This window comes from Sus scrofa, chromosome 1, assembly GCF_054392235.1.
Source record: "Sus scrofa isolate SSC_HxYL_T2T_F1_AM1 chromosome 1, Sscrofa_HxYL_maternal_Yorkshire_Landrace_v2.0, whole genome shotgun sequence".
In the NCBI taxonomy this organism is placed as follows: Eukaryota; Metazoa; Chordata; class Mammalia; order Artiodactyla; family Suidae; genus Sus; species Sus scrofa.
In genome coordinates, this window is record NC_139383.1 from 145,142,123 (window position 1) to 145,155,261 (window position 13,139).

At 35.2% G+C, this 13,139-nt stretch overlaps 2 protein-coding genes across 6 annotated transcripts in view; one reads left to right on the forward strand and one right to left on the reverse strand.

The window, feature by feature from the left end:
• LOC146406408 (uncharacterized) overlaps window positions 1-13,139 on the forward strand; it is a 146,008-nt gene that overhangs the window by 57,894 nt on the left and 74,975 nt on the right. The window lies entirely within an intron of this gene.
• LOC102166069 (uncharacterized) overlaps window positions 1,325-13,139 on the reverse strand; it is a 273,766-nt gene continuing 261,951 nt past the window's right edge. The window contains exon 4 of one of the 2 annotated variants that reach the window (XR_014814629.1): window positions 1,325-3,463. Coding sequence is in view for 1 of the 2 variants with exons in the window: in XM_084975198.1 (XP_084831324.1) it covers window positions 3,456-3,463 (8 nt within the window). In the remaining variant the exon portion in view is untranslated. The remainder of the gene's footprint in view (window positions 3,464-13,139) is intronic. The other variant, XM_084975198.1, reaches the window with a different exon arrangement.

Genomic DNA, 13,139 nt, shown 5'->3' on the forward strand with positions numbered 1-13,139 from the left:
ATTTCCTTTACATATATGCTAATTTTATTCCTCACAGATGATTTATAGGCTTTATTCTTGCATATACTACATGGTAAACATATTTGTAAATATGTAGTAAGATCATACTCTACACTTATTGGGGTAGGACGTCATCAAGCTCTCAAAGTTTCTGAAAGTGCATAGCATTTGATGAGTGAGAATTGATGACAAAAGGAAAAAAGCTACTAGTCTTACTATGGAAGGTGATCAGATCACACAACGGACAGCATACCTGTTGGCAGAACAGAGCTGTGTCCAGAAAAGAAACAGTGTTCCTATGTCCTATTGGCACCTCAGAACTGTATTAAAACTAGTGGATTCTAAAATTTATGCATGATGAAAGAATAAAACATCTGAAATTACCACAGCAGAGATAGAGCCAAAAGAATCCTAATGTAACCCTTGGAAAACTAGTTTTCTCCGAAGCATCAATTTATATTGCTGTGGCATATATCTTATATATAGGATGTCAAAACTAGCTTTCCAAGGTACTCAGAGGTCTAAGGCCATGTGCTCACACACATGCATGTACACATGCTGTCTGCCCAATGAGTAGAAGCAGATCTTTCTTGCAAGAAATGGTGGCTATTGGTTTTACTTTAGGTTGATGATGGGTTCTATAGGATCTTTCCCTAGAGCTAGAAGAGATAGACAGACCATATAAGTGATGTGTCATTTAGGAGCCCCAAGAGAAGTGGGGAGAGCTGATCCTGTAAGAGTAAGACACATAAAGCTTGCTTATGGCCAGGAAAGGGAGCTAATGTGATAATGTCAAGGGCAGGGGAAAAGATGACATTCCCCTTCAAGGCCATGTGATTACTGAGAGAGAACATCTAGGAGAATAAGGAGTGAAGAAGCCTGGCTCCACTGAATAGCTGGACCTTTCTTAACTGCAAGTTAGTACAGACCTAATAAAGAAACTGGTTGGGGGCCAGAGGCAAATCTATTGAGACAGTATTATCCTCATCCTAAGATAAGCATTTATCATTTAATCTTCACAGCCATTCTTTCAGTTGAATATTATTGTTCCCATTTTCAGGTATGGAAACTATATTTCAGAGAGGTTGTATAACTTGTCCAGAAGCATACAGCTAGTAACTGAAGGGATAAGGGTGTTAACTTCAATTTTACCTGACTTCAAATCTATGTTATTATTATTATACATTATTTTTCAAGTTTGGGAAGGAAGGAAACCAATAAATATGTAAAGACAAAGCTTCTTTAAAACCTATGTGCAGAAACTGCATCATGCCTTAGGAATAGCAAAAGCAAGGACAGATCTGGAAATCTAGATTATTAGTTTCTTTCTTTTTTTTCCTCTTTTTTTTTTTTTAGAGCCACACCTGTAGCATATGGAAGTTTCCAGGCTATGGGTCGAATCAGAGTTGCAGCTGCCGGCCTATACCACAGCCACAGCAAGGCTAGATCCAAACTGCATCTGTGACCTATGCCAAGCTCATGGCCACACCAGATCCTTAACCCACTGAGTGAGCCCAGAGATAGAACCCACATCCTCATGGATACTAGTCAGGTTCTTAACCTGCTGAGCCACAATGGGAACTCCTGGAACATTAGTTACTTATGAGGAGAGAACAGAAGAATTGAGGATTATCTTGGAGAAGCAAGGACTAATAAGATGAGTTGAATAATATACTTTTGAATATTGTTTATGTTGTCTAAATTGTGAAACATTTTTGTGAGAATAATACCAGGAAATGAATTTAAGTGAAAACGAACAATAAAAAATAATTTTGTTGCATATGAAAATATCTTGACCAAAGGGTATTAAAAGGCTGATGCAGGCTACCCAAAATACCTACAGTATATGTCTCTACTGTGCATTTCTCCTCAAGCTGTACTGGCTCTATGAGATTTTTTACTTAGAATCTTTACCTAACACATACAAGATAATCAGTAAATGACTAAATGAATGCAAAATTTTCCCACCCAGTCTGGGAATTCATGAATGCCTTCCTAAAGGGGATGACACCTGAACAGTGGGCCAATTTTTTGGAAAGGAGAACGGAAATTGAGAGGTCATGACTTTGCTAAAAGCCGTAAAAAGAAAATGACATCCCTGCCTGCCAGCCACCTGCTAGGGTCAAAAGGCATGTCTCCTCTAGGACATTTTAAGTGACACTAAAAAATGTATTATTAGCATATGTTTTCTGAATTTTATAAAATTATTTGGGGTCAAAATATGTTAATTCATATTTAAATGACAATATTAAACCATAGTTTTCAGGCAATGTCTTTCTTGGCTCTTATGAGCTATTGGGGAGAATATACCTGATAATTTTGTTTTAGAATGGATTATCTTTAAAGTTTTCAAAGGAAGAAGTGATGAAATTCATCCTTGAGATCTCCTGTAAGAGTTTGCTTGAGGGAACAAGATTTTGGATGCCCTTTTGAATTTTACAAGATAGTTCACTCAGAATTGTAAATGAAGTGGTACAGATAGGCAATTATTTGTCTATTTTAATGTTGCATTTGAAGAAGCACTCATCAGGAGAAGGCATAAAATTATCTGTCCAACAAAGATCTAGAAGAACTAACAAATTTGCTGCAGTATCTGAGAGAAACTGACCTTTTAAAAACTGATTCTTTGTAATGAGAATTATGAATAAAGCTGAGGGAGTTGCATTCTCACTGAACATAACACAAAAGAGAAAAATAACTTTTACCTTACCTATTTAGTAATACCTTAGGTTTTATTAAAGCATCTAGATATTTAAATTTGAGATTTGTGCCTTTATTTGACATGTTTAAGAAATGTTGGAAAATAGTTCTTCATAGCTTTAAAAAAAAAATCCAATTTTCAAATTCCATATTTGGATTATTACCATTGAGCCTGATGTGTATTGCTGTGGTGTGCATAACACATGCAAGTCTATGCCGTGGTCTCTGTTATCAAGGCATTTTCTCTCTCTCTCTCTCTCTGCCTTTGAAAAGCTTAGCTATTTTTAAGTTCCAGCTTAAATTCCATCTCTTCCATGATACTTTTATCCCAGCCTTGTGCTACAAGTGACTTTTTTTTCCTTAACCTCCAATATCATTTATTCACAACACTCTTTAGTTATCAATTACAAAGGCCTACTTAAGCTATTTCAGCAAACAGGAGAAAATGTATTATAATGCTGCTGTACTATCTCCTAGAACCTCAAGGTAGGAATTGGCTGGCCCTCAGTGAGTCACTAGGATTTAGAACTAGAACAAGGAACTAAAATCAGAAAAATAATGAGAGCAAAGGTTTACCTCAGTTATACTGGTCTGATCAGGCTGCCAGAGAGAGTGGTGGAGACTGGGTGGCTTAAACAACAGAAATTTCTCACAGTTCTGGAGGCTGGGAAGTCCAAGGTTTTAATTCCATTCAGTTTGGTTTCTGGTGAGGTTTCTCTTCCTGGCTTGCAAGCAGCTGCTTTCTCTTTTTGTCCTCACATGGCTTTTCATCAGTATATGTAAATGAAAGAGAGAGGAAGAGAGAGAGGGAATCTTCTTAGAAAACTACCAATACTTTCAGACTAGGACTCCATCCTTATGGCCTCATTTAACCTTAATTACATTATAAAAGCCTTAACTCTAAATATAGTCACATGACGGGGTGGGGGTAAGGCTTCAACATAGGAATTGTACAAGAAGACAAGTCAGTTCATAACATCTTTACTTGTAGATACTAGGCCTTATTATAAACATCTTATATATATTAGGTCATTTAATGCTCACAAGGATTCTATAAAGTAGATACTACTTTATCATTCTTTTATAGATGAGGAAAAGGAAGCAGAAAAAGGTTAAGTAACTTGCCCAAGGTCACATAGCTTATAAATGATGAAGCAAAGCTTAAACGCAGCTGTTTGGCTATAGAGCCTGTACCTTTGATCCCTGAGCTGAACTACCCCTCTAGAAGCCAATAGGTCTCCTTCTGTCATCTCTGCTTCTATTTCAGTGTTTGTTCTACCTTGCAGCATAGCTGCTTCTGCTTCTTCTGTCTGCATAGAGGAGTATAGCCAGCCCTCAGCCCCAGAGTTTCCTTTTTACAGTTCTTTCAGGTCCCATCTCATGTCTGAGCAAGAGCATACTATTTCCAATGTGGATCAGCTTTTCCCTGCATAGTACCTGACAACATTGATTCAAGAAGTGGAAAAATAGTCACTACATGTTACTCTAACTGCTTATACTCAACATGTGTTACGCTAGCAGCCAAAATGGATGAATCATGCTCTTGTTGTGTTCACTCATTTTGTTTTACTGTTGTTCCTCCTGGAAATGGCATCTTGATTCAGATGCTTTCCTTTGAAGCAAGTTTAATTGTTGAGGGTGTTTTCATCAGATCTTTGTTTTATCTTCTTGCCTAAGGAAGTATTTGCAAAAGATATGTTTTCTTCCTGCTTTTATTCAGATTATAAGAAAGGTATCCAGCTGGAAAGAAAAAAACCAGGAAGGATAAGTAATGCTTATTTAACTCAGTGGACATCTTTGAATCCCTCTCTACTAAGGGAACTGTCATCTGGGCAACTTTGTGGGGATAAGGGTTTAGCTTCATGTTGTGAAGAAGTTTGGCTGAACTAACTCTTTTCACGAAGGCCTTATGTTTGGCTGTGAGTTGTTTCATAGGAGTGTTCATACCCTACCTTAACTTACCCTCCTTTATGCTATTTGATTAGACAAAAACTAAAAAATAAGGATTTGTAGGTAGACAATCTTGGCCTCAACTCCCACTTTGGCCATTTTAGAATCAGTGCTACCTTTGACAAGTTTCTGAACTTCTCTGAGTCTGTTTACTGAGCTATAACATGGAAATGATGTTTATATCATAAAACTGCTGTGAGATTTAAATTAAAATGTATCTGAGTACCTTGTCTATGTTAGAAGCTCATTAATAGTGGCTTTGTTTCCTAGTTTCTTTATCAAGAAAAAAATGACCATAATAAAAATATGTGGTAAACTGCATCGTTCTAGGCAATTGCCATTTTCTTCATTTTCTACAAGAGTGTTTTGAAGGAACAGTTAGTACTTCAGGATATCAAAGGGTATTGGAGAAATAACTCAGACTTTTCCTCCATGGCCTTAAAGAAATAAAATAAACAAAATTTCTACTCTTGTAAGCCAAATGCATTAAGTCTAAGAACTGTACAGAAATAACTATTGAAAAATAGCCATGGCTGTATTATCAGCATACTACTATTTGAGGTACAATTTTTTTCTTTTTTTTTTTCCCTTTTTTGTCTTTTTAGGGCTGCACCTGTGGCATATGGAGGTTCCCAGGCTAAGGGTCCAAGCAGAGCTGTAGCTGCCAGCCTACAACACAGCCACAGCAACATGGGATCTGAGTTGCGTCTGCAGCCTACACCATAGCTCCCAGTAACTCCAATTCCTTAACCCACTGAGCAAGGCCAGGGATTGAACCCATGTTCTCATGGATACTAGGCAGGTTTCTTAACCACTGAGCCATGACAGCAACTCCAGAGGTGCAATTTTTGAAGGCTAGGAAAAATTCTTAAGATTCAACCCTGCATACTTCCATCCAAGATATGAAAACCAAAGTCCAGATGTTTCTGTTCACCTTTGAAATTATCTTATCTTTACCTTATAATGCAAATAACAAAATAGCTAACAAGACTAGCAGAACTAGATACATACAATATTGTTGACTGAAAATGACTTTCCACTTCAACATAGCACAGACTGAAGATTATAGAAAGATTTATTTCCATTCTTTCTTTTTATTTCATATTTATTATTTTTCTAATTGTTGCTGGTGAATACTATTCTTTTGATTGCTAACAGCTCTATGGATTTTTACATCTTGTATTTCAGTTGACATTTTTAAGAGTTTAAAAACATACCCTTTGCAACATTGTAAATCATCTATAAAAATAAATTTTAAAATAAAAATAAATAAATAAAAACATACCCTTGATAATGTAGGAAAAATACAGAAAATGAGGTCCTGAAACTCATTGAAATAAGTGTATTCTTACTGACTAATAAGTCTAGACATTTCATTGTGTGGAAAGATTTCAGAGATTGCTTTAGTTCTCCCTAGTCCTATAGCTGTAGAAAGACCCTATAGTCACATATTTTATCCTAGGAACAATCAATAGCTAATAACTATGGAGGAGGTCATAGAATAGCATTGAAGAAAAATAAAGAGTATAGTTCTTAAGGAATTGAAATAGTTTAACTTAGAAAGGAATGACTTCAAGAACAATTAATAGTCTTCCAATATATGAAAGGATTTCATTTAAGTGGTCCTTACCATGTGCTTTCTGCTTTTATAGGCTATAGGGAATGAGTCTAAATAGCAACAAAGGATTTGGGGATTGATAGGGAGAAGTAATTTTAAATGATCCAACAGTATAATTCTTTGCTAAAAGATTTGTATTATCAAAAGGTAGTTTTCAGAGTTCCCCTCATGCCTCAGTGGTAATGAACCTACTAACAACCATGAGAAGGTGGATTAGATCCCTGGCCTTGCTCAGTGGGTTAAGGATCCGGTGTTGCTGTGAGCTGTGGTGTAGGTCTCAGACGCAGCTCAGATCTGGCATTGCTGTGGCTGTGACCTAGGCTGGCAGCTGCTGCTCTGATTTGACCCCTAGCCTAGGAACTTCCATATGCCGTGGGTCTGGCCCTAAAAAGCAAAAAAAAAAAAAAAGTAGTTTTCATAATGAAAACATCTATCTTGACATTGTTTTACATGTAACCTACTTAATATTCCTTGTTTTAATTCCGTATATCATTGTCCTTTAAATAATGGCCTTTCCAGGCTCTCCTCCTACCTTACCAACTTTGTTTCTTCTATCTTCTTCATACGCCCTACCTGTGGTTACTCTCACAAAGTTCAATTCCTGACCCTTTGTTCTTTTTTTACATCTTCTATTCATTTTTTTATACCTTCTATTAATTAGCCTGTCTGTCCTTGTGGTTCTATAGCATGACTTAATGTATGACTTTGTGACTTCTAATCTTATGTTTCAGAAAAATATGATTGTAGAAGATATCCTGTAGTCACCTTACCTTCACTAAGTTTTGTTTTTTTTTTTTTTTTAGCATATCTCTTTTAAAAAAGAAGGGGATAAAAAAAGACCCTCCTTCCCCAATGTTCTCTTTAGTGATATAAAGTCACTAATCTTCCAGGCTTCCAAAATAGGAGCCCTCAAGTCACCTCTGAATATTTCATCACCACACCTATATCGAATTTGTCACCAAGTTCCACCACTTTTTCCTCAATCATCCCTCTCACATCTGTATTCCATTCTCTTCCTTCCATCACCATCCTTATTGCCTTATATCTACATTACCACAATTGTCTTCTCTCTGGTCCACCTGTCTCCATCTCCTTCTTCCAAATTCTTCCTGCAGATATATCTGCAAAATTATTTTATTATTTATACTCTTACTGCTCAAGACCCCTTCAGTTTCTTTTCAAATACTATATCAAGTTCAAATTATTTTGCCTGGCTTCCATTAGCTTATATTGGTAACATTAGGATTCTGTTAGCGCATTGGCCTAAAAGATCCAGGAGTTCCCATATCCTATCTAATCATTCCCACCATGTCCCATAAAGTTCTCAAGGGAGATAAATACACAAATAGCAATGGCAAATGAGAATATGAGTTATATGCAATATTAGCAAGGTGTCTGAAACCTTAAGATTATTCTAGAAAACTGATGAACAATTGGGGATTTAGGCCTAAACACTGTTTCTCCATCCTGCAAAGGCCAGATATTGCTATAAACAAATCATAAAACAAAGCCTGAGATAATAAGAACTCCTGGAAAGCTGAGTGCTGGTAGAATTGGAGAAGACAGAGCCAGACAGACTGAGAGACAAGAATAAGTATCTGTCTTGAGAAGGGCTTATTCTTCAGTCCGATGGGTGAGAAAATAGCAAAGAAGCAGAGAGAGAGGTGCTAGTGGACCCAAGAAGAAGCCCTTAATTCTTTTGCAGATGGAGTTTCAAGGATAGAAGAAAAGCAGCAAAGACCTTCTACTTTTGCATGTGACCTTAAGGCACACACACATAAGTAAAAGTGGTCCAGTTCAGGTCAGGGTATCTCACCCAGTCAGATCGGCATCACCTCCCTGCCCACTCACCAAAGTTTACAAGTCTCTTTGGAGTCACGCTCCTGGCAGCCATATTTTTCAATGTTCTTGGTTTTCTTTTGTTTTCGTTGCACTTTATACTGTCCATGGATATTTCTACTTCCTGGATTGTTAACATTTCATCTTTCCTTTATCCAGATCCTTTCAGTCTTTCAAGACCAGTTTGTGACTGGCCTTTTCATTAGATTTTAATGAAATCACTCTGCCCACAGTGATTATAAATTCCTCTGAATATCTATGATTTTCATAATTGTTTCTACTCAGTTTAGCATTTAACTGTCCTCTAACCATTTTATAAATCTTAGTAAACTCCTGAGTGTGTGAACCTGCTAGGAAATTTTCTCCCTATTTTTCTTGAGTTTTCTTGGCTGATCAAATAATAAACAGACATAGATTCGTGGGAGAAAAAAAGCAAATTTAGTATCTATGGACAGAGGTCTCATAGAAATAAGACCTAAAGGAACAAACAAAACAAGCAGTTTTAGACAAACAATACATTTATGAAAAACTGGTAAGACAAAGAAATTTGGGTTTGAGGTAGTAAATTAGTAAAGAAGTAACAAGCTATGTATATATAGCCTTCTCTGCCCTGAATTCTCCATCTCTTGGTGATAAGGATTCTGCTCTACTTCCTGGTGCAGGGAGGGTACTTTTCACATGGGAGATTTATTTCCTGCTTTTGGAGACAGATATGGGTCACTGGTTATTTCTTAAGTAATTTTAATTCAAAATAATCAATATGCCACTTGGGCATATTTTTAGGGTAGTCTATGCTGAGCCCCAACATTCTAGGTCTTTTCTTGCAAAGCTCTTAGTATAGTACCTATTACATTGTAGAAACATGGAGCTATAAAGGAAAATAGAGAACAGTTATAAAGGATTAGCAGTTGGTTAAATATTCTTTTTGATTTTTAAATTATGTGTATATGGTACTGTAAAATAAAATTATAAATAAAGTATGTAGTCTGGTCTATCTCTTTTTTAAAAAAGACATATATTTATTTCATGGCTTACACCACAGCCATGGCAACACGGGATCAGAGCCACATCTGTGACCTATATCTCACCTTGCAACAATGCCAGATCCTTAACCTGCTGAGTGTGGTCTACCTCTTTTAGATATTTAATACCAACATGGAATAATATTCAAAATATGGTAATCATTACTGAACAGGCACTGACCAACCAGAATGGATTTTGACTGGTGCAGTATCAAATTTATATTAATCAATTAAAAGTGAAAAATCCAGCTAGTTCATAACTAAAATAAACTGTTTCCTGATTTGCCACAGATTAAAGATTGGTATATAGCCATGCTTTATATAATATTAACTGATTTTTTTATTAGATCCATCTATAAACTCAATAAAAGCCAATCAAGCTAATTTAATACTTAATCTAACAATACTTTCTTTTCCCCCTCCTGCTACCTATGTCTTATAGTGTGATTGCCTATTCCATACATTGTCTATTTCAAGCTTTTGTAGAACTATAGGCATCATATTTGGAATGTCATGGTTCGCAGTACATAATAAGTATCTCCATTGACTACTCTCATAACTGAGTGATTAGTACAATAACAAACACCAGTGAATAGCAGTCCATGCCTTTCATGATATAATGAAGTTCTTTTGGATTATTTTTTAATGTAGCGATAACTTTGGGCCTAGATGTTTTTATATTATACTTACTTTTACAAAAATGTATTCCTTACATGTGTCCTTAAATACTTTTATTGAGTCAACCAGTTAAACTATAAACAAAATTGAGTATTGAGGTAGCCATCAATACTCTTCAACATTAACAAAGCAATTTAGGTGTTCTGTTACATTATTTTCAAATACTGATAATGCCACAACTATCTTATGACAGAAACCTAAAAGAAAGACTATGTTGGGGTTTTTTTTTTTTTTTTTTTCAACTTGTCAATTTCCTTTTTTTTTTTTTTTGGTTTGTTTTTTGCATTGGTTCTGTATTTTACCTGTCAAGTGGTGAAAGTTAGTGATTCTAAACTAAACTCTAACATAGTATGTGGATACATGTGTATGTTTTTTAAAGACAATAGACTAGTCTCAATCCAAAAGTAAAAGCTATGTAATTTTTTAAAGACAGAAAGATGTCTTTCTGGGTACTAACACCTTCAGAAGCTATTATCACAGCGTAGCAGAGAAGGACTATCTTGCAGATGGGAGAGAGTAATGTTAAGATTCCCACCAGACCTTGTCCTTCTATGCCTTTTCCCCCTGTGCAAAGGAATCTGTCAGATCTTATTCCTTTCTTTGAAGAAATGCCTAAAGAATGTCACTTCAGTCTGGCTACACTTAGGCATCATGTGGAAGATTGTGGATGCCTTCAAGAAAAAGACACATTCTGAAAAATGTAATTTAATTTAAGGATTACCAAAAGGAAGTTTTTTGGCTTTTTATGACTGGATTGAAAGTTTACTCCTTTTTCATAATAATGGTTTCTTACATTGTATTCTGCTTTTTCCTTTTTAAAGCACTTTAGAATTGGGTATCTTATTTGATTCTCCTTATATTCTACATTTAATTTAAAGTTACCTTATCATGCTTATTGTCAAAAACAGAGCTATTATTTTGTGTTTTCTGATCACTTGAGCCTGTAGCTTATGTTGAATTATTTTTCTAGTAGCCATAATAGATTATTTTTCACCGTGTGGACTACAGACAACATGGTCCAATCTAGAGGGGCATAATTGTTTCTCTTAACAATAATTGTGAACATTGATGTGCAATACACTTTCATTCAGTAATTTCTGAATGTCTAGGAGGATTCTCCAAACCTTTTTTTTTTTTTCATGTTATGTTCATAAGCAGATAATGGAGTCCAAATATCTCATCAAGGAAGTCTTCCCTGACTCCTAACAATGCCTTATGCTCTCAGAACACTTCACACACAGTATTGACACTGTACTGGGGTTCCATTAAGGTCCTGACTATGTTGTATTTATCTCTATGTTCTCAGTACCTAGCTCAGTAAATATTTGTTGAATGAATGCATGTACAAATGAATATGTGTGTTGTGCTGTGTTTTGTTAAACTGATTATCTTGTTTAAAGGCCACTCCATGTGACTATTGCTCCATTCCCACCTACTGAGTCTGAGGATAAGTTCAGCAACATGCCTGGGAAATGCAGAAACTACTTAAGGAATTTCTTTATTAACTACAATTAAAATTAAAAATATAAAACCTTTTTATTTTTCACACAACACTTGTATACCCCTATTGCCTGAGAACAAAAGAGAGTCTCTCTTCTGCTTATGCATAGCTACAGGGTAATATAAAAGAGATATTAAAGTACTGGATTAGGTCAGAGTAGAAACTTTAAATGCTATTTTGAGCAAAGCTTTGAAAATGTTGAAAGAGTGGTATTGCTTATAGTAGAAAAAAGAAATTTAGGTGGAGTGAATGTCAAATGAAATCTAATTTCTAAAGGGCATATACTACTGAAGAAAACAAACAAAACTTTATTCTTTATTTTTATAAAGCATTCAAGAAACACACTGCATAAGTTCATGAAATAGATTTTTCTCCTTGCTCTAGAGGAAAAAAGAAAAGTATAACATTTAAGAAAGACTTATTTTTCCTTTTATCCTGAGGTTTAAAATGAAGCTTGATTCATATGAGTGAAAAGTCAGAATGGAATAGGGAAAAAAAGGTGGTTAAAAAATTATAAACTATTATGTTCCATTTTTTAAAGTTTTTTAATAATGATTTTCATTTTTTCCGTTGTAGCTGGTTTACAGTGTTCTGTCAAGTTTCTACTGCACAGCAAGGTGACCAGTTACCCATACATGTATACAGTCTTTTTTCTTACATTGTCATGCTCCATCATAGGTGACTAGATATAGTTCCCTGTGCTGTATACCAGGATCTCATTGCTTATCCATTCTAAAGGCAATAGTTTGCATCTATTAACCCCAATTTTCCAATCCATCCCACTCCCTCCCCCTCCCCTTTGGCAACCACAAGTCTATTCTCCATGTCCATGATTTTCTTCTCTGTGGAAAGGTTCATTTGTTTTGTATATTAGATTCCAGATATAAGTGATATCATATGGTATTTGTCTTTCTCTTTCTGACTTACCTTACTTAGTATGAGAGTCTCTAGTTCCATCCATGTTGCTGCAAATAGCATTATTTTGTTCTTTTTTCTGGATGAGTAGTATTCCATTGTGTATATATACACCACATCTTATTAATCCAATCATCTGTCGATGGACATTTGGGTTGTTTCCATGTCTTGGCTATTGTGAATAGTGCGCAATAAAAATGTGGGTTCATGTGTCTTTTTCAAGGCAAGTTTTGTCCAAATATATGCCCAGGAGTGGGATAGTAGTTCTATGTATAGTTTTCTACTCCATATTGTTTTCCATAGTGGTTGTACCAATTTTTATGTTCCATTTAAAATAATTTATGGATATTATCCTCTTATTAATTAAGAAAAAAAGATGAAAGAATCTTTCTAGAGTTAATTTTTACTTGTAATATCCCCAGGTACCATTGTCTCACTGGGGGTTTATAAAATGTCTAAGATCTTTGGATAACTTGTGATATATAGAGTATTATTATTAGTTGGTATGATAAACTTGTGAATAAAATATCTTAGTTACAAAAATAGTGAGTTCAAATCCATTAAGATGTCTCTCTTCATTGGAAAGTTTTCATGTCTTTTTTTATTTATCATATCAAATAGAGATCTTACTTATGCACACTGAGCTGAAATTCCCCAAGGCCCAGATATTTTAAAGGAGTAGTCCTTATTTGAAGGCAAAAATTTAATTTTCTAATTATTTGTAAGGGCAAAATTTTGTTTGGTTTCCCATTTTAGTTTTCTACTTTAAGATGTAAGCATGAGAGTTATCTAGTGGCAGACTCTTGGAAAGTAAGATCTTGCTACAGAGATTGCCAAGAAAACAAATATGTATTTATATAATTAATAAGCAAAGAAAATCTTGCATAAATGGCTATTCATCGAGATTTCTAAAAAA